Below are 22078 nucleotides of genomic sequence, written 5' to 3' on the forward strand. Positions count from 1 at the left end.
CCTCATTTAAACTTAAAAAAATAAAAAAAAAAAGAATTGGTTCAGGTACACAAAGGAACATCCTTTGCAAAAGAATTATGACAAAGATGCTACTACTTTGTCTAGAATTAGTTCCTACCAGCCAGGTTTAGTTTTATTTATTTATTTATTTTATATACTTGAAGTATTACTTACATATCTGCTTCCTTTTGTCTAAACTTTCCCGTGACTTTGTTTATGACAGAATCAGTAACGTTTAGTTTTTCTAAAAAAAACAAAAAAACCCCACAACATAAACAACATGTAAGACAAAAGTTTCTGACTAGCATACTTTCCACCTTCTCCATTTTCTAAATATTTTATTATACGTAGTATCTATTGTAGTAATGAAAAAAGTGTTTAATGTTTTTAAGGGCAAGCGCTAGGTTATGCTTCCTTACTATCAAGAGTTGTCACTTTCATCACCACAGCCGTCATTTCTGAGCCATAAGAATCTAGATCCAGAAATCTCTCAAAACTACTTTACCTGCGTATGTTGAATTTCAGACATTTTTTAATGTTTTGTACGACTAACATAGATAATATAACTGCCTGTATTCCAAGTTAATTCTAAAAATGTCAGTTTCATTTCAAATTATGGGCCTATGATAGGCAAGATGAGATATGAGAGATGCTGTACCAGGTCTGTAATAGTCAGCGTCTACGAGAGAAAGATGACCCTGCATTTCCCAAGTGGCTTCAAATCCACATTCTGATTCCTCGCTTTCAATAGCTCACTAAATGATTAACGCCACACAAAAAGTTTTGAGTAAAACAAAACGTAATTATACCTAGTGTTTTCAACATCCTACTACGAGATAATCTTACTACAAAATCTAATACAAAACAGACAATAACTTGAATGGGTATCTGTAACTTCGTATTTCTACAACAGGAGAGAAAACACAACTAAAAATGTATAAGTTAAAGTCTTTCCTTGAAGCCATGTTTTTAAATGACTAAGTTTTTAATTTTCTCTAAGCATTGGTATTTAGTCAGTAACACAGAATATATCCATTGCCTAATCTAATAAAATTTTATAACACTTTGTGGTTTTTGAAGAATTTTCTCATAGCCCAGTGAGGAAATGTATCTTAAAAACTCACCTAGATTAATTTTATTCTCAAATTTCCGTAAGACCTTGTCTGATGGAGTAGACATTTTGGCTGAATTGCAACTGGGAGTCTGTCGATTTGCCTGGAAGAAATGAGTTCCAGAGACTAAAGCTCTAATTATAAGTACAAGCCTAAGGTTCATAACGTTTTCTCCCTTAGTATTAATTAGTTAATTAATTAGTTAATTAATTAATTTATGGCTGCGTTGGGTCTTTGTTGCTGCATGGCGGCTTTCTCTAGTTGCGGTGAGCAGGGCTACTCTTTGTTGCAGTGCGTGGACTCATTGTGGTGGCTTCTCTTGTTGTGGAGCACAGGCTCTAGGCACGCAGGCTTCAGTAGTTGTGGCACGTGAGCTTAGTAGTTGTGGCTTGCGGGTTCTAGAGCACAGGCTCAGTAGTTGTGGCGCATGGGCATGTGGGATCTTCCCTGACCAGGGATCAAACCCAGATCCCCTGCATTGGCAGATGGATTCTTAACCATTGCGCCACCAAGGAAGTCCCATAGTTAACTATTAAAGTATCAATACTTAGGGGAGTACCATAAGGGAAGGGAAGGATCAATCAAATTTGCCCAAGAAGTTTTTTAAAAAGACATTTGAGGGTTTCCCTGGTGGCACAGTGGTTAAGAATCCACCTGCCAATGCAGGAGAGACAACGGTTCGAGCCCTGGTCCAGGAAGATCCCACATGCCGCAGAGCAACTCAGCCTGTGCGCCACAACTACTGAGCCTGCGCTCTAGAGCCTACGAGCCACAACCACTGAAGTCCGTGCGCCTAGAGCCCGTGCTCTGCAATGAGAAGCCACAGAAATAAGCCCGCACACCACAACGAAGAGTAGCCCCCGCTCGCCGCAACTAGAGAAAAGACCGCGTGCAGCAACGAAGACCCAATGCAGCCAAAAATAAATAAAGTAAATAAAAAAAAATTTGTTTTTTTAAAAAAGGCATTTGAAATAGGACAAAGTCACTGGCTAAAATAAAGTCTATATAATCTGCATTTTTGCTTTTGTTTCTAACCTCTCTACAACATATTTTTCATTATTATAAATAACAAATTAAAATTAAACGCATTTTTCTAATTTGACTGGTTTCTAGATTTAAAATGTGAGAATGTTCATTTACCCCCAAGTGTATAATAAAGAGCTAAGACCAACGTTAAACTGGTTCCAGGAATTTCATTTTGGGCTTAGTGTCTCAAGAGAGGGAAAGATTAAGTACAAGGCTTAGCACTTAGACTGGTGCAATGCACAAACTGAAGTAATGGGAAAAAAAGGGAAGAGAGGGGAGACAATATCCAGAACCTGTAAATAAGAGAACAGAGATTAAAAGGGCCTGTCATTGGGCTTCCCTGGTGGCGCAGTTGTTGAGAGTCCGCCTGCCGATGCAGGGGATACAGGTTCGTGCCCCGGTCCGGGAAGATCCCACATGCCGTGGAGCGGCTGGGCCCGTGAGCCATGGCCGCTGAACCTGCACTTCCGGAGCCTGTGCCCCGCAACGGGAGAGGCCACAACAGTGAGAGGCCCGCGTACCGCAAAAAAAAAAAAAAGGGCCTGTCACAAGGACTGATTCAATCCTGGTATCTAAGCGTGAACTTGGAGGCTGAGTAGTTTCTTATTTACAGGGAACTTAAAATTTGTTTTCTATTAAATATAACTTAAAATAATACATGTTCACAGTAGAAACCACAGGTAAATTTTTAATTACCTATAAGCCCAGTGCCCAAAGATTAACAGTTAACATTTAAGCATATATATATTTTCCCCCTAGCTTTATTAAAAGAAATTCCACTCTATGTTGAAATTGCTCAGTCTCACCAATGAATCAGTGAAGGAGTTGCCAAAGCAATACCGCATGTAAGTGTGAAATTTCTTTGGTTATTCAAGAACGTATGCATTCTAGGCCACGATATAGCTGTTTTAATTTTCAAAGAAATAGTTCTGCTTCCCCCCCTCCCTATCTTCATGCTCCAGGAACCTTTATGTTCCAGGAAGATGCACCATCTGGACCCTCTGGTTCTGCACATTCCCAACACTTAGTCCTTGCAGTTTGAGGGGCAGGCTCTATGCGGCTTGGCAACCTGCATTCTGCACTTGGTAGAAGATGGCAGATCGGGAACATTTCTCCATGTCATTAAGACAGTTTTCCATGGCAACAGACTTTATGGCTACATAATATCTCGCTGTGTGAACCAGTCCCACTGGAAACGACGAATCAAGGTCGTTTCCAACATTCCTCTGCCAGAAACAACAATCCAGGATCATTCTTGTAACAAAGTCTTGGGACCCTCCTAGAAGAACTGTTGAGTCAAAGCACTTATTTTATTAAGCTTTTATCACACACCAATTTATCCTCCAAATAACTGTACCCATTTATTTGACCATCAATTACATATTTTGTGTCTCTGTCAGTTCATAAGTGAAAGAAAAAAATCTCTACATACTCTCTGCTTTTCTTTAATTACTAATTAAGCTGAAGTTTTTCTCTGTTTCCTAACCATTTGTAGTAATCTGCCTTTTTGTGTCTTTTCCCAGGCAGATTTTTAGGTTCATTATCTTATGACAATTTAAATAACTTTTTAAATTTACTGATTATAGAACAAATGTACATCATTATCATAAATATGGAAAGGATGAAGAATGAAAACCAGTAAAGGCTAGGGCTATGGTGCAATATAACCTGGTGAAAACCTTTCAGTTACTCAATTCTAGAACCACAAAAAGTCCTTTTAAAAAAGAAGACATAGGGCTTCCCTGGTGGCGCAGTGGTTGAGAGTCCGCCTGCTGATGCAGGGGGCACGCGTTTGTGCCCCGGTCCGGGAAGATCCCACATGCCGCGGAGCGGCTGGGCCCGTGAGCCATTGCGCTGAGCCTGCGCGTCTGGAGCCTGTGCTCCACAACGGGAGAGGCCACAACAGTGAGAGGCCCGTGTACCGCAAAAAAAAAAAAAAGAAGACATAAGCAAACAATGCAAAGATGTACAGGATGGTTCATCAGATACCTGCAGGTTACTCCCTCCACCTGAGGCTGAGCACCTGACCAGTTTTCCAAATCCATCATCGTAGTCCCAGTCATCATCGTCGTCATAATCCTCCTCTTCCTCCCTTTCCATCTCACCTTCACCCATCTTCTCATCCACGTTATTCTGAAGGTCTTCAAACAGAATATCACCTTCCTCTTTGACAGTCTTCAAGTCAATGTTTTCACTGGAAATAACAATGTTTTGGCATGTTTACACATACTCTAATTGGACTTGCATATGTATTTATTTATGATATAGTAGGCTACACCTATACCAATAAATCTAAAAGGTTCCCTTACAACATCTCCCAATAAACTCAAACGTAACACCAAGTTCTCCTGTTTCTCAGGTTTCTGTTCCAGCTGTTCACTTATTCTCCAGGTCCTACCACGGAAGAAGTACATAAGGTGGTTAAATCCACCCCTGCCTTAATGAAGTTAGAATTTATATTATTATCTTCTCTGCTGAATGAACTAACTCTGATGTGTACACCAGACCTGAACTTCAGGAAAAACCATTCACAGAGCTGCTTTAAGAGGGGGTGGGGGAAACTTTCTGACCAAACTTGGGAATAAGTCGAAAGCCTTATTTCAAGCCTTACCCTGAACTCAGTTATCATTCTGCAACAAAAGGAGCCGTATCGAGACTTGTGTTACACAAAGAACTTCAAATCACCCTTGCTCATGAAGGGAAGGACGGTGAAGAGAAGCAGCACAAATGAGAGAAGAAAGCTGGGTATAATTAAAGAGGAGAAGCGGAGACTGTCAAACCCAGAGAACTGGCCCAGAGTAAAGGGAGCACAACTAACAGGGTCTTTTTATGCCACGTGAGAATTCAGACGAGTGTTACTGTATCTTCTTAGTTTTTCAAGAGAAGCCAGATCTCTGGGTTTTTGGGTAAAATCTCCCACTTACCTGGTATATTCAATTTGAACAAACCACTGTGCACACCAAACACAACATGTCTGCAGGTCAGATGTCAGAGGCAGTACTACCAGTTTTGAGCCCTCAGGTGGAGAACGAGTACAGAAACCACATAAAACACATGATGATATGCCCTACCAGATTAAACACAGGCAGACAGTGGTTTAAGTAAATTCAGATGATCGATCCTGACTCATTAACTAGCCATGGCTTAGAGGGCTCCAAATCTCCACGGATATGGGTGGGAAGAGAACAAATAATCAGTAAACCCCTGTTGTTGACTAGGATTTCATAAACACAATCCAGAAGTCGATCCTTCAATTGCCAATAACCTAGAGCGGCATGATAAAGCTATACCTTCATTTGTACCACGGCTTCCCCCCCTTGGCTGGACAATCCCTTGTTGAGGGCGGTTGTCCTGTGCCTCAAGGATGTTCAGCAGCATCTCTGGTCCCTGCCTTCCAGACGCCACCAGCGCACCCCCCCCCCCCCCGCCCCGCCAGCTATGACAAACAAAAATGTCTCCAGAGTCCCAGGAGTGGGCAAAATCCGCCGGTTTCTATCTTCACAGTGTCTAGTGTACACTCATGACCGTTAACTACTCACCAGCCACACTGGCTGTGTTTCTTCTGCCCACTTAACTTAGTTCCTAAGGTCTTCTGTACGCTCATCTGAAAACGTAGTTCTGGATGCCCTTCTCATTTCTCTGGCTAAATCCTACGTATCCTTCCAGTATTGACCTGCTATCTTTGCTCAGGAAAGTCTGCCCTGTTCTTTACCCACTTCTCCTTTGTACTACTTACCTAAATCTAATACAAATAATTTGTCTAATTATTCGATATGCTTCCCCTGGTAGAGTGCAAGTTCTGTGTCATTCAGGGGAGTATTTACCAAGATATCACGATCCACTAACAAGAGATCTGACAGGGCTTCCCTGGTGGCGTAGTGGTTGAGAATCTGCCTGCTAATGCAGGGGACACGGGTTCGAGCCCTGGTCTGGGAGGCTCCCACATGCCGCGGAGCAACTAGGCCCGTGAGCCACAAGTACTGAGCCTGCGCGTCTGGAGCCTGTGCTCCCCAGCAAGAGAGGCCACGATAGTGAGAGGCCCACGCACCACGATGAAGAGTAGCCCCCACTTGCCACAATTAGAGAAAGCCCTCGCACAGAAACGAAGACCCAACCTTGCAAAAATAAATTAATTAATAACAATAATAAAAAAGAATAAGGTCTTTGAATGCAGAGAATGTGCTTTAAAAAAAAAAGATCTGACGCACAGAAAGTGATCAATCTATATTTACTGAAATTAATAAAATCTATGTGTAGTGAATCCTTACTATAAAGTAAAAACCATTTTCTTGGAATTCCAAGATGAACTCTATGTTTCATTTTGCTTTCAAGTAGGAGTTATCCTTAATTCCTTTTGCCTCTCACTTCACATCGAACCTACCGTTACACCCTGTCCCTTCGCCCTCCAAAACATCCCTAGCTTGATCCCATCATCTTTGAACTCAATTACCTGAGTACTTTTGAACTGTGTCCACCTTTGCCCTCCAAAACCATCTCCTCCAGAGCAGAATGATTCCTTTAAATCATACATCAGGTGATGTCACTGCCCTGCTAAAAGCCCTCCTGTGGCTTTCTATAAGACCTAGAATAATATCTCAAAACCTTACCATCACTTGTAACGCTCTTCATGCTCTGGCCCCTTCTCACTTCTGTATCATTACCAACCAATCTTCTCAACTACATGCACTGTGCTCTAGGCACAATGGCTTCTAGATCTTCCTTTCACAGCCAAAAGGGATCCCACCGTAGGGCCTCTGCACCTGCTGTCCCCTGTCCTGAATTGCTGTTCCTGCTGCTCTTCCTGAGTCCGTTAGATCTGGACTATTTATTTATTCATTCACTCACTTTGGCTGCACCAGGTCTCGGTTGCTGCACGAGGGATCTTTGTTGCTGCGCGCAGGATCGTTAGTTGCAGCATGCAGGATCTAGTTCCCTGACCAGGGATCCAACCCAGGTCCCCTGCATTGGGAGCTCGGAGTCTTAACCGCTGGACCACCAAGTAAGTCCCCAGATTTGGACTTAACCCTTCCCTTACAACAAAGCCACTACTTAGGTCTATCAACTGATTTTAATTGTTTGCATAGTAAATACGTCATCTGGGTTTTTTTTAAAAAAATATCTCTATGTATCTAATGGTGTGCCCTCCCTCCCAAGTAGAAGGCAGAACTCAATAGCAGCAGGGCTTTGGTTTGTCTTGTTCATCGCTATCTTTAGCGCCGAAGACAGAAATAGGCACACGATAGGTGCTCCAATATTTTTTGAACGCTAAATGTAGTTAAAGCTCAAACACCTGTTACCCAATCGCTCTCTCCAACTCTGCCTCTCAGCGATGCTAACAATCTGGGAACCCTGGACTCTCCGGACAGACAAGCGGCTTTCATTAACTCTGCCGGCACCTGAACAGAAAGACCTGGCTGGGATGGAGAAAGCAGCAAAAGGCTGTGAAAAGAGCCCCGAGTGATGAATTACCAGTCTCCCTCCAAACCACAAACAAGCGTCAACTCCCCAAAGGGACCGCGGCGGCGGAAGAGCGAGCACCGTGCGCACAGCGTCGGTGTACTCACGGCTGCCTACCTGTCCGAGGAGTCGGCGTCGTCAAACTGCCCCGGAACCACCCGACTCATCAGCAGCCGCCGGTAGTCCATGACGGAAGCGCGCCGAGCCTCAGCGCCACCAGCGGCCGCTCGCCCTGCGCCGGGGCAGGAACGGCACAGGGACGGTTTTATCCGCCGATCCAACGGCCTCTGCGCGTGACGTCCGCCTAGCAAACCGCTCAGAAGCCCCCGCGCCCAAAGCGCGCGCCACGTGCGGGAGATGGAATTCCAAGCCTAGCAACCGAGCAACCCGGACAGGAAGCCCCGCCCCGAACGGAATTCGTCTTCCCACCGGAAGCCCCGCCCCCGCGCCGGGCTGAGCGCCGGAAGTTCGCGTCCCGCAGGACGCGAGAAAGACACGAGGTGTGGGCAGTTCGTGTTCCCCTCGTTCCCCGCCGAGGCTGGGCTGACTGTTCCTTCCGGAGCTTTTCGAGTCTGCTCCCCGCTTTGTGTCCTCCCTTGGAAGGAGTCGTCAGCTAGCCCGGGGCTGCTGGACGTGGGGGTCTCACACCGAGTAACCTCCCAGCTCTGCGCATGGAAACTTCGAGAGGGTCAGAGGGCGCGGGAGCCGGGCGGGCGACGTTGCGGCCGCGAGGGGAGGGAGCGGCCGGGCCGACGTCACACTGGGACGTTCCAGCGCTGCCGCATCCCCGCTGCGAAGTGTGAAAAGCCGTGCGTGGGCAAGGTTGAAAGCGTTCTTCCCCCTCCTTCGTTACCCAGTACGGAGGGAGGCCGCCCGAAATCCTTACTGTGGAGCCGAGCAACTATGGTCCCTGGAAGTGAGCACACTTGTGCGACCTGAAAAGTTTGTTGCGTTGTTGTGAGGTGAAAATAAGACAGTTGCTTTTCAGAAGTTTAAAATTTGACATACGACTGAAAATTTAAGGCAAAAAAAAAACATTTGAGAATTTTTGCCAGTACCCCCAGTGACACCTCTTTTAACACCCATTCTAAAACAGCTTAGGAGTGTCTCTGGAATATCTGTCCAAACATTGGAACAAGTTTTTCGTTGTTGTTGTTTTTCAGTCTGGCATAAATCGGGTCAGGACAGAATGAAAGATGAAAAAAGGAAGCCTAACTTAAAAAAAAAAAAAAGAAATTGGTAGATTATGCCGTATGAACAAGGTTGTAAGAGTGTTATCATTGGGAGTTCTAGGTTTGCAAACAAAAAATTTTGAAGGAATAAGGCCCTGGCGGTTTTTTTGTATTTGGAAAACAAAAGAAGGATGTTTCAGACCCCCTTCACCACAGCCCAGGCAGTATTTATGTATTTGGAAGACAGAGGAAAAGGCAAGCATAAAGTCTGGCCTCTCACCAATCCTGCCCAGCCGGCTTGGCTCCCTGACTTTTTTTATATTGATCCTTAAGCAAATGATGACAGGTTTGAAAAAGTTAAACCTCGGTGAATTACTTACTAATTTGGTAATTCAATAAAATACCCCAGGGGAGTGGTTAAGTGGCTGCAGATTGAAAAGTTTTAATAGAAATAAATCATTTAAGTGCAGGATTTATTCGATATATTCTCTGAACAACACTGGTTGGTTTGCTGTAGGGGATATTGAAAGACCGTAAATGGGCTTCTCCTGAGGTCTATATAGTATGTGAGTGCAGACACTAACACCCTTGAAAGAATGGTGAAGACTAAAACAGTCAACAAATAGGTGCTGACTTGTGAGATGGAAGTTTAGACTAAAGACGTTGTAGGAATTTAAAAACTGGGTGAATGGGTAGATAGGAAAGTTTTAGGAGGGAGAAGCACTTACCAGGGCAGACTACTGAGATGGTAAGGAGCGTGATCTATTTGCAGGGAAGGAAGCCTGATCTGACTTGAGCAGAGGAGGACTGGAGAGGTAATGTGGGTTCAGGCTATGGAAGACCTAGGAAGTCAAGCAGAAGAATCTGGACTCTGTGTTTGGACCTGTTTTCTACTCCCATCCCCTGACGGACCTGAGGAGGTCATGAGAATATGGACCAGTATGATGCCGTAGGGAGGGAAAGAAAGCATGGGTTATGAAGAACGTTTTTTAAAGGAGAATTGGACAGGACTTGGTAACTGAGTAGCCCATGGGTGATGAGGTAGAAGGATGCCAAAGATGTTTCCTGGTTTTCAAACCCAAGTGCCTGAGAGAATAAGTGTGGCATAGGGAAGGGAGGGAAAACTGATGTTCAGTGTTGGATTTGACTTGATAATGAGGTATTAGAATAGAAAGTATCAGGTAAGTAGAAATACAGTGTTTTGTGGACCCTAATAGGTCTCGATAATATTTTGTAAATATCTTTTGATTAATTGAGAGATCCCTTCACCTTCTGGGTCCCAAACCTTTTAGGGAATCACTGGATGGTAGCCACACATACTGACTTCTTTTTGTCCAAATTAATATTTATTACCATGCAAAGTTATCATGACTTTGTAACATACTCAGACTAATTTTATATTTTTCCAATGACTTCACAAATGATATTTTAAAATTTAGGGTAGTGAACTTTGTTGCCTTCTTAATATGAGGAGGGAAACGGAAAACAGCTTTTTGTTTGTATATCTTTGTTGCTGTGCGCGGGCTTTCTCTAGTTGTGGCAAGCGGGGGCTACTCTTCGTTGCGGTGCGCACACTTCTCATTGCGGTGGCTTCTCTTGTTGCGGAGCACGGGCTCTAGGCACGGGCTTAGTAGTTGTGGCACATGGGCTCAGTAGTTGTGGCTTGCAGGCTGTAGAGCTCAGGCTCAGTAGTTTTGGCACATGGGCTTAGTTGCTCCGCGGCATGTGGGACCTTCCCAGACCAGGGTTCAAACCTGTGTCTCCTGCATTGGCAGGCGGATTCTTAACCACTGCGCCACCAGGGAACCCCCCAAAATTCTTAAATTAGTGTACAAGGAAATGTGTATAAAGATGTTTACTGCAGTGCTGTTTTTAATAGCAAAATTAGAAACAAATATCTAACAGAAAGGGAATAAAGTGTAATCCTTTAGAATGAACTAGATCTACATGTATTTACATGGCTAAGTCTGAAAAGCAAAAATTTAAGTGAAATAGACATTTATATGGATATATATAAAATATGTTATTTATATAAAAATTTAAAACAAAATAATGGTGTATATACCCACAATTTGCCCAGGGTGCTGCAGGATATTTTGAAATTTGAAGAAAACAGTGATACTGGACATCTGTTGGACCCCAGAAGCTACTAGCTTAAGATAGTTCACTATTTCAGTATAAAAACCATACTATAATCCTTTCTATACTGCCTTGTTTGCAAAGATGGGTTTTTGGAGGTTGCTGTGATAGAAAGCAAGTACTTCCTGAAAATCAATGTGAAGTCGGAAGTGAGGGTTGGATTCCAGCTTAATTCCAAGGTTTGAGACATTGTGCTGTGCTTAGTCGTGTACCCAACTAGCAGGCAAGTTTGGTTGTTTAAGAATGAAATAAAATATTTTTCTCTTTCAGCTTATGTGTATTTTTAAACAGCTACTAAGTTGTTAGGAAAAATAGTTAAATTGTTTGAGCTTAACTACTTAATAAATGGAACTGTTAAGTATTTCTTTTGGTCTAGGGATGCTGTGAAAAAATTACAGACTTTAAGGTGTCACAAAATGAGAAAGTCTGGGAACTTGATATGTGTTATTTAGGGTACTTAAATGAGTAGTAAAATTAGAAAAATGTGGATGGGAAGAATTAATACTTACCAGCTTCAGTATAGTAGTTCTCTCGGGGGAGGGGAAAAGGAGGGAATTTAGGTAGAAGGGAAGGGTCATTTATTAATTTTGTAACACTTCTTTCCATTTTGTCTTTATTTGCTTCTGATTTTTTAAAATGTATTAAATATGGGTAATTTGTCATATTGAGAAACAGTATAGCATAGCATTTAGAAATAGTATTCTGGAATCCCAGATGCACTGCTTACCAGCTCTGTGACCTTAGGCAAGTGACTTAACATCTCTTATGTTTCAGTTTTCTTATCTGTAAAACAGGGGTAATAACAGTACCTAGCTCATGAGATTGTTGTGAGATTAAATGAGTTTATGTGTGTTTGCTATTATACTATGTGCTGTGTGTTTGTATTGTTTTGAAACATTTTAAAATTACAGTACAATGAAAGAATTTTGAAGATGCCTTGGAATTTGTTGCAATGGTATTTGACAAGAATGATATATAACAAGCTTTTTTGTTGCAGTCCCTTGATGACTTTTTCCTCCACGTAAAAAAGTTTTGTTGTATCCGCTAGCACAAATACACTCAATGAAAAAGGTTGAAATATATATAATTCATAAAAGCCTCCAACAGTTGATTTCATAAATGTAAATGTAACTGTTAAGTCATAAATTTCAGGTCAGCTAATTCTTATTTTCATCTTTCTCTTTCTAATGAGATGTCAACATTGGAAATTACTCACAGAATGTACTAACTCAGCCAGTTGACACCAGCATTTCTTCCTTCAGACAATTTGAACCCCTTTGCAAATTTCATCAGCCAGAAGCATTTAATAATGAAATGGTAACATTTCAAAATCTGACAGAAGGCTTATCTTATACAGAGGAGCCAGAATTCCAACGTCATGTGTATAATTATGCAGAAGACACCAATATACAGGAAGATTCATTTAAGGAAGAAAATCCAAAGGGAACTAGCACTTCCACAAATAAAGATCAACTTGTTCTTAAGTGTGTCAGACAACCTCCTAGAAGGCCACCTCTAATCCACTGCAGTGGAGAGATGCTGAAATTCATGGAAATGTCACTGGCTAATAGTACTGCCATGGAATCTTCACTCAACCCTAGTCAACCTCAAGTCTTCTTGTGTGAGGAAAATTTACACAGTGATGTTGAACAAGCACTTTATAAGGAGAATAGCTTTAACCTGCTTGATCTGAGAGTTAATTATAAAACAGAGGAGGTAAGATTTTTAATGGTTAGTACAGCCTGTAGGGTATTAAAGGATGTGTTTTTAAAAAACAAACAAAAAACACTGTATGTAATCTGAGATTTTTGTAAGTAGTGCTAAATCATCTGATCAGCATGAGGGACATTGCTTCTCTGGGGAAAATGCCTTCTGAGATCTTACTCAATTTAGAAACAATTTTTTCTAATAAAATCAAGTACATACTTGGGGATTAGTTCTACCAAATGATAATTTCTTTGAGGGTCAGGGCTCTGTCTTAGTTATCCTTTTATGCACCCTAGCATCTGCATGATGCCTTGAATATACTAAGCTTTTATATTTGGTGAATCATATTGATTGGAACTCAGAGTTTACAGTAAGGAAAAGGTTAGAAGAGGAAGAAGTACCGAGGTATTAATTAAATTATTTGACAAGAAAAGTTTATGGTTTTTCTATCATGTGGGATTTCTACTGACAAGCAAAAAATGTTTATCTTTCTACAAAAGTGAAAACATTAATTTGTCTTTGAATTGTTGATTCTGGGTATGTAGTATCCTAGGAGCACTGAAGATGCCAACAGTATAAAGTCTATGTACGCTCTGAATAAAAAAATAAAAAATTTAAGAATTTGTGTGGGCAAATAGATAACAATCCAAGAATAGCATAACCAATGCCTCATCATTGTGAGTTTGGTGAGAAAGCTATGGCTGTTGTGTATCATTTACAAGTATAAGCAGGTTTTTTGTTCATTTATTTGGAAGGAGCATTTAAAAGAGAACTTTATTTACCTGTTTTGAGTTCTGGAAAAGAACATTTTAAAAAGCAGTTTAATTAGGGTTTTTCAAGATTGTTCCTTCCTATTTCCCATTGCATTTAGCCATTCAGTCAGTCAATAAAAACTTTCAGGCATCTATCATGTCTTAGGCCCTGTGCTATGTGTTGGTTATAAAATGGCTGAAAAAGAAAACCCAAACCAAAAGGATGTGGGTTTTGTCCTCGTGAAAAGAACACCCTAGTAGAGGAGATAGACTTAAATAATCACATAAGTAAATGTAAACCTTCAACTGTGGTAAGTGCTGTGAATAAAAGTTACATATAAATTGTATATAATGTTATATAAAATTACATATAAACTTGCAACTATGATAGGTGCTATGACTAAAAGTAAGATGGGAGTCTTCCTGTCCTGGTCGGGGAGTTTGGGTAGGGCTTCCCTGAAGTGTAGTGGTAATTGAGCTCAGCTCTGAAGGATGAGTGGGAGTAGTTAGGTAACAGTGGGTGGGAGAGCATTCCATGCAGAAGTAACAACAAGTGCAAAAACCCTGTGGCTGCAGGGAGCATGGTACCTTCATTCATGGATCTGAAGGAAGCTTAATGTTGCTGGGTTGGAGGGGGAAGAGAGATGTTGTTGATGAGGATGGAAAGGTAACATGGATTAGATATCAAGGTCAATATCAGGACCTTGTAGGCCTCAGTAAGGATAGTTGTCTTTATCTCAGAACAATGAAAAAAACACTAAATATAAGGTTCCAGTATCCCTAAATTCTAGAAAGTTATTTAGCCCACCCCTTCAGAGATCTTTTACTGGGTTGTTACGTCATGTTCATTTCAGTGTTTTCTTACTACAACTTACTGTCCTTTTTTAAACCCCCCAAACTGTATTGTAGGCAGAAAGTCAATCATGAGGTATGTTCATCTGACTTTCTAATGTTCACAGGAGTCATAGCATAGTGAGGTAATGGTTTAATGAGGAATAAAAAAGTCTTTATTCAAAAGAGGCCTCACAAGAGAGTGTCGTCCACATCATGGTGGATTGAGCCCTTCAATCTACAGCTAGTAAAACATCCACAACTCAACAAACATGCATCTGCTGAACATACCAGGGTGCTGGAGAATTCCACGCAGCTGTACATCTAAAGGAGGGTGGACTGGAATGCACAGAGGAGGCAGAACCGGGGGAACAGTGGAGGTGGTGCCTGCAATCCTGGTCCCCCAGCCATGGTGGCTGAGCCCACGGCCTCAGAGAACCCAGTAGCAGCAGGAGAGGCGGCACACGTGACTCAAGCCTCCTGGCCACAGTAGCACTAGCCAACCATAGGTGACTAGGCAGCAGTGGCAGTGGGGCCCACAACCTCATCTCTCCAGCTGCAGAAGCACCCATAACTCTGCCCCCCCAAATCCAGCCCGCAATGGCAGCACCCACGAACTTGACACCACCAGGCACGACAGGGTGCCCATGATCCCCACTGTCTTCCCCTCCCCCCATGTTGGCAGAGCCTGCGACTCAGGGGATCTTGGATGTGGCAGAAGCGCCCACCACCGTCCCAGTGCCCCAGCAGCAGCAGCAGCAGCAAGGCACCAACCACCCTAGAGGCACAAGCAGCAATAGCAAGGGCACCTGTCAGAGGCCATGGAGGGTGGAAAGTGCCAGCTCTCAAATGTAACCAGAGGTAGCACAGGTAAGAGAAACCAAAAACTTGTGTTATGTATGCCACCTGCTGGAAAACAAAAGAAAGACCTCTAATTGCTAACCTATTGAATCATTAGAATCAAGAGAGGGAAAAAAACTTTATCTAAAGAAGAAAGGTATTTGCTACTTCAGATGCACTGGCAGAGGAGCAACTCATCAAGCACCAAGGAAGAGAAGAGCCACAGTAACACTGTATCGCAAAAAGAAAATGATAATTCTTCAGAAACCAAACTTAAAGTCATGGCATATTGAGATCTAACTGATAGAGAATTCAAAATAACTGTCATAAAGAAACCCAAGGAGCTATGAGAAAATCAGGCAGTTCAATGAGCTAAGGAATCAAATTAATTAACAGAAGGAATATTTTACCAGAATATTGAAACTCTAAAAAAGAATCAAATTCTGGAGCTGAAGGACTTAATAAACAAGATGAAGAATGCATTAGAAAACCTTGGAAATAGAGCAGACCCTATGGAAGACAGGATTAGCGAGCTTGAGGATAGAAATCTAGAAATGATACAGGTAGAAAAAGAGAGTTAGTCTTTAAAAAATAAGGAAATTCTATGAGATCTATACAACTCTTTCAGGAGGGACAACAGTAGGGTAATGGGTTATCCCAGAAGAAGAAGAGTTGAAGAAGGGAGCAGGGAGTTTACCTAAAGAAAGAATAGCTGAGTGACTATCCTGATGGTTCAGTGGTTAAGACTCTGACCTTCCACTGCAGGGGGCATGGGTTTGATCCCTGCTCAGGGAACTAAGATCCCACATGCTGTTCAGGGCGGTCAAAAAATAAATTAAAAAAAATATATATATATATATACCCGTGGGCCTTTTCCCTTTGGGAAAAGGCACAGGGGGGAGAAAGATGGCGGCTACACAGGTACTTACTTTATTACTGTTCTTTAAAGTAAACTCCAGTGTTTTGTGCATGCTTCTGTATATAAGGTATATGTCACAATAAAACAAAAATAAGTGGAAAAAAAATAAGATGATGTCTTCAAGTGAATAGGAAGTTCAAAGAACACTTCAAGTTAATTTTCTTTACCTGGCTTAATTTTCTTGGAGATAAAATAAAGATTTTTCAGTTTTCAAAATATTAATCATGACCAAATTGTGATGACAACAGAGATTTATAATTGGAGCATGACTCTTTGAATTTTTGCTCATTTTAATTCTAAAATTAACTGCTATAAAGAGCCCTGTTGGAATAAAGATTTTTTCAGAAAAAAATAAAAATAAAGATTACTGAAACCAACAGCATATCAGGGATGTAAAAAGATTAAGGTTTAAAAAATAATAATAATAGCTGAGAATTTTCCAAGCCTGAGGAAGGAACTGTACATACAAATCCATGAAGCCAAGAGAACATCTAATCACCTCATTGCAAAAAGGTCTTCTCTAAGACACATTATATTAAAACTGTCAAAAGTCAATGACAAAGAGGTACTAAATACAATGTGATACCCTGGATTGGATCTTGGAACAGAAAAAGGACATTAGTGGGAAAACTGGTAAAATCTAGAGTTTAGTTAATAGCAATGCATTTGTGTTGTTTTGTTTTAATTTTAACAATGTGCCATGGTATATAACATGTTAACATTAAGGGAAACTAATACAAATTTTATCAAAAATACAAAAAAAAAAGAGTCAATGGCAAAGAATTTTAAAGGCAACTAGGGAAAAAAGGATGGTTACCTACAAAGGAACCCCCACTAGGCTCTCAGCAGATTTTTCAGCTGAAACTCTATAGGCCAGGAGGGAGTGGAATAACATACTCAAAATACTGAAAGATTAAAAACTGTCAGCCAAAAATACTTATCCAGCAAAGTTATTATTCACATATGAAGGAGAAATAAAGGGTTTCTCAGACAAAAGCTGAAGGAGTTCATCAACACTAGACGTGCTTTACAAGAGATGTTGAAAGGAGCTCTTATGCCAAAAACAAAAAGGAAAAGTACACAAAATTTCGAGTAAGGTGATAAATAGAATCAGAAAATTGCAACTCTATGTTAGAATAGATTGTTAACACTGTAATATAGCAGAAATATCAAGGGAGAAAAAAAGCAGAAAAAATAACGATACCTACTTCAATTTGGTAACAGACTCACAACATAAATAAGGATAATTTGAGACAACAAAAACAAGAGGGGAAGAGGAAAAGGACAGAACCTGTATAGGCAAATGAAGATAAGATGCTATCAGCAGAAAAAAGACTGTCTTATCTATGAGATGTTTTATACAAACCTCATGGTAACCACAAAACATAAATCTAGAGCAAATACATGAAACATAAAAAAGAGGAACATCATAGAAAACCACCAAAAAAAAAAATAGACAAAAACACAAAAAAGAAACAGTGGAGATAGAGAGCAATCAGAAAACAAAAGATAAAATGGCAGTACCAAGTCCTCATCTGTCAATAATCATCCTAAAAGTAAATGGATTTAATTCACCAATCAAAAGACATAGAGTGTTTGGATGGATTAAAAGACAAGACCCTCCTCCCACAAAAAATATATATATGAAAAACAAGACCCAACTATATACTCCCTCCAGGAGACTCACCTCAGCTTTAAAGATAAACAGGCTCAAAATGAAGGGATGGAAGATGATACTCCAAGCAAATGGGAGCTAAAAGAAAGTGTATCTATATTCATATCTGACAAAATAGACTCCAAGCCAAAAAAGGTAACAAGAGACAAAGATGGACATATAAAAATAATAAAGGGGACAATTCATGAAGAAGATGTAACATTTATTAATAGGTATGCACCTAACATAGGAGCACCAAAATATATAAAGCAATTATTAATGGACCTAAGGGAGAAATTGACAGCAACACAATAATAGTAGGGGACTTTAACACCCACTTACACCAATGGATAGATCATCCAGACAGAAAGTCAACAAAGAAACATCAGCCTTAAATGAAACATTAGACCAGAGGTATTTGATAAATTTGTACAGAACATGCTGTCTAAATGCAACAAAGTACACATTCTCAAGTGCACATGAAGTTTTAGCAAGGATACACCATATGTTGGTACAAAGAAAGTCTCAATAAATGGAGGAAGATTGAAATCATATCGAGCACAATGGTATATAAAACTAGGAATCAACTAGGAGAAGAAAGCTGGAAAAATCACAGATAATGTTCATGACTGAACAACATGCTATGAACAACTATTGGGTCAATGAAGAAATCAACAGAGAAATAAAAAGTTACCTGAAGACAAATGAAGATAAAAATACTACATATAGGGATGCAGCTCTTAAAAGAAGTTTATAGCAATGCAGGCCTACCTCAAGACAAAAGAAAAATCTCAGGGAATTCCCTGGCGGTCCAGTGTTTAGGACTCCATGCTTTCATTGCAGAGGGCATGGGTTTGATCTCGGGTTCAATCTCTGGTTCGGGAACTAAGATCCCACAAGCTGCATGGTGCAGCCAAAAAAAGAAAGAAAGAAAAAAGCCCTCAAACAATCCAAACTTACACGTAAAGGAACAAGAAAAAGAAGAACAAACAAAGCCCAAAGTCAGTAGAAGGAAAAAAATAATAAAGATCAGAGTGGAAGTAAATGAAATAGACTAAAAAGACAATGGAAAAGATCAATGAAACTAAGAGCTGGTTCTTTGAAAAGATAAACAAAATTGACAAACCTTTAGCTAGACTCACTAAGAAAAAAAGAGAGAGCACTCTGCTAAATAAAATCAGAAACAAAAGAGACTATTAACAGCAGATATCACAGAAATACAAATGATTATAAGAGAATACTAAGAACAGCTATACATCAGCAACCTAGGAGACATGGACAAATCCTTAGAATCATACAACCTTCGAAGACGAATCAAGAAGAAATAGAAGGACTTCCCTGGTGGTACAGTGGTTGGGAGTCCGCCTGCCAATGCAGGGGACATGGGTTTGATACCTGGTCTGGGAGGGTCCCACATGCTGTGGAGCATCTAAGCTATGAGCCACAGTGCTGAGCCTGCACTCTGGAGCCCGCGATTCACAACTGCTGAGCCTGCATGCCACAACTACTGAAGCCCGCACACCTAGAGCCCAAGCTTTGCAACAGGAGAAGCCACTGCAGTGAGGGGCCCGCACACCGCAGCAAAGAGTGGCCCCTGCTTGCCGCCCCTAGAGAAAGCCTGTGTGCAGTAACGAAGACCCAATGCAGCCAAAAAATAATAAAAATAAATAAATTTTTAAAAAAGGAACTAGAAAATCTGAATAGACAAATCACTAGTAAAGAGATTGAAACAGTAATCAAAACCTTCCCCCCCAAAAAAGTTCAGGACCAGGTGGCTTCACTGATATATTCTATTAAACATTCAAAGAAGATTTAATACCTATTCTTCTCAAACTCTTCAAAAAACTTGAAGAGGAGAGAACATTTCTTAACTCAATCTATGAGGCCAACATTACTCTGATAACAAAGTCAGACAAAGACAGCACACAGAAAAAGAAATTGCAAGCCAATATTTTTGATGAACATAGATGCAAAAATCCTCAACAAAATATTAGCAAACCAAATACAACAATACAGGAAAAGAATCATACACCATGATCAAGTGGGATTTATTCCAGGGATGCAAGGATGGTTCAACATCTGCAAATCAATCAATGTGATACATCACATTAGCAAAATGGAGGATAAAAACTGTATGATCATCTCAATAGATGCAGACAAGCATTTAACAACATTCAACCCCCACTTATGATAAAAACTCTCAATAAAATTACTATAGAAGAAACATACCTCCATATAATAAAAGCTATATAAACCCACAGCTAACATCATACTCAAATTTGAAAACCTGAAAGCTATCCCCCTAAAATCAGGAACAAGATGAGAATGCACACTCTTGCCACTCTTATTCAACATAATATTGGAAATCCTAGCCAGAGCAATTAGGCAAGAAAAAGAAACGAAAAGCATTCAAATTGGAAAGGAAGAAGTAAAACTCTCACTATTTGCAAATTACATGATTTTATAGATAGAAAATTCTAAAGACTTCACAAAAAAACCTGTCAAATAATAAATGAATACAGTTGCAGGGTACAAAACCAACATACAAAAATCTGTGGTGTACCTATATATGCTAACAATCAGCTAGCAGAAAGGGAAATTAAGAAAATCTCATTTACAATTGCAACAAAAAGATTAACTACCTAGGAATAAATTTAACCAAGGAGGTGAAAGATCTGTACACTGAAAACTATGACATTGTTGAAAAAGACTGAAGAAGACATAAATGGAAAGATGCTCCATGCTAATAGAGTAGAAAAATTAACATTTACCTACAACAATCTACATATTCAATGCCTATTATTCAGTTCTTATCAAATATTCAGTCCCTATTAAATCCCAAGGATATTTATACAGAAATAGATCAAACAATTCTAAAATTTATGTGGAATCCCAAAAGACCCCAAAGAAACAAAGCAATCCTAAGAAAAAAGAACAAAGGTAGAGGTATCACACTCCCAGATTTCAAACTATATTACAAAGCTATAGTAATCAAAACGGCATGATATTGGCAGAAAAATAGTTACATAGATCAATGGAACAGAATCCAGAGCCCAGAAATAAACCCACACATGTATGGACAATTAATTTATAACAAAGGAGTGAAGAATGTACAATAGAGAAACAATAGTCTCTTCAATAAATGGTGTTGGGGGCTTCCCTGGTGGCGCAGTGGTTGAGAGTCTACCTGCCAATGCAGGGGACGCGGGTTCATGCCCCGGTCCGGGAAGATCCCACATGCCGCAGAGTGGCTGGGCCAGTGAGCCATGGCCGCTGAGCCTGCGCGTCCAGAGCCTGTGCTCCACAATGGGAGAGGCCACAACAGTGAGAGGCCTGCATACCGCAAAAAAATAAAAATAAAAATAAATGGTGTTGGGAAAACTGAATGGCCACATGCAAAAAAAAAGAAAAAAAGAAACCACTATGTCACACCATACACAAAACTCAAAATGCATTAAAGACTTGAATGTTAAACCTGAAACCATAAAACTTGTAGAACAAATCATAGGCAGTATACTTCTTGACATTGGCCTTAGCAATATCTTTCTGGATATGTGTCCTCAGGCAAGGGAAACAAAAGCAAAAACAAACAAATGGGACCTCATCAAACTAAAAAGCTTTTGCACAGTGAAGGAAACTATCCACAAAATACAAAGACAACCTGACGAATGGGAGAAGATATTTGCAAATCATATATCCAATAAGGGGTTAATATGCAAAATATATACAGAGCTCATACAACTCAACAACAAAAAAATCCAATTAAAAAATGGGCAGAGAAGCTGAATAGACATTTTTCCAAAGAAGATGTGCAGGTGGCCAACAGGCACATGAAAAGATGCTCAACATTGTTAATTGTTAGAGAAATGCAAATCAAAACCACAACAAGGTTATCACCTCACACCAGTCAGAATGGCCATCATCAAAAAGTCTACAAATAATAAATGCTGGAGAGATATGGCCCAGCAATCCCACCACTGGGCATATACCCAGAGAAAACCATAATTCAAAAAGACACATGCACCCCAATGGTCATTGCAGCACTATTTACAATAGCAAGGTCATGGAAGCAACCTAAATGCCCATCGACAGACGAATGGATAAAGAAGATATGGTACATAGATACAATGGAATATTACTCAGCCATAAAAAGGAACGAAACTGGGTCATTTGTAGAGATGTGGATGGATCTAGAGACTGTCATACAGAGTAAAGTAAGTCAGAAAGAGAAAAACAAATATCGTATATTAACGCACATATGTGGAACCTAGAAAAATGGTACAGGTGAACTGGTTTGCAGGGCAGAAATTGAGACACAGATGTAGAGAGCAAACATATGGACACCAAGGGGGAAAGTGGTGGGGGTGGGGTGGTGGGATGAACTGGGTGATTGGGATTGACATGTATACACTGATGTGCATAAAATGGATGACTAATAAGAACCTGCTGTACAAAAAAATAAATAAAAT

The 22078-nt window shown here is 40.5% G+C and overlaps 2 protein-coding genes across 13 annotated transcripts in view; one reads left to right on the forward strand and one right to left on the reverse strand.

Annotated features, from left to right (window-relative positions):
* RIOK1 (RIO kinase 1) overlaps nt 1-22078 on the reverse strand; it is a 120833-nt gene that overhangs the window by 22736 nt on the left and 76019 nt on the right. Inside the window, exons 1-4 of one of the 6 annotated variants that reach the window (XM_030881486.2) lie at nt 7713-8011; nt 4128-4332; nt 1125-1215; nt 175-244 (exon numbers count right to left, since the gene is read on the reverse strand). In XM_030881486.2, the coding sequence (XP_030737346.1) occupies nt 175-244; nt 1125-1215; nt 4128-4332; nt 7713-7783 (437 nt within the window). In that variant the 5' untranslated portion in view covers nt 7784-8011. The other 5 variants (XM_030881487.3, XM_060307662.2, XM_060307659.2 and 2 more) reach the window with 5 other exon arrangements.
* CAGE1 (cancer antigen 1) overlaps nt 7827-22078 on the forward strand; it is a 43943-nt gene continuing 29691 nt past the window's right edge. For 5 of the 7 annotated variants that reach the window (XR_009565768.1, XM_060307654.1, XM_030881482.2 and 2 more), the window contains exons 1-2: nt 7827-8511; nt 12099-12622. Coding sequence is in view for 4 of the 7 variants with exons in the window: in XM_060307654.1 (XP_060163637.1) it covers nt 8499-8511; nt 12099-12622 (537 nt within the window). In the remaining 3 variants the exon portion in view is untranslated. Of the gene's footprint in view, nt 8558-12098; nt 12623-22078 lie in introns of all 7 variants that reach the window. The other 2 variants (XM_060307657.1, XM_060307658.1) reach the window with 2 other exon arrangements.

The sequence above is a fragment of the Globicephala melas genome, chromosome 11 (assembly GCF_963455315.2).
Source record: "Globicephala melas chromosome 11, mGloMel1.2, whole genome shotgun sequence".
Classification (NCBI taxonomy): domain Eukaryota; kingdom Metazoa; phylum Chordata; class Mammalia; order Artiodactyla; family Delphinidae; genus Globicephala; species Globicephala melas.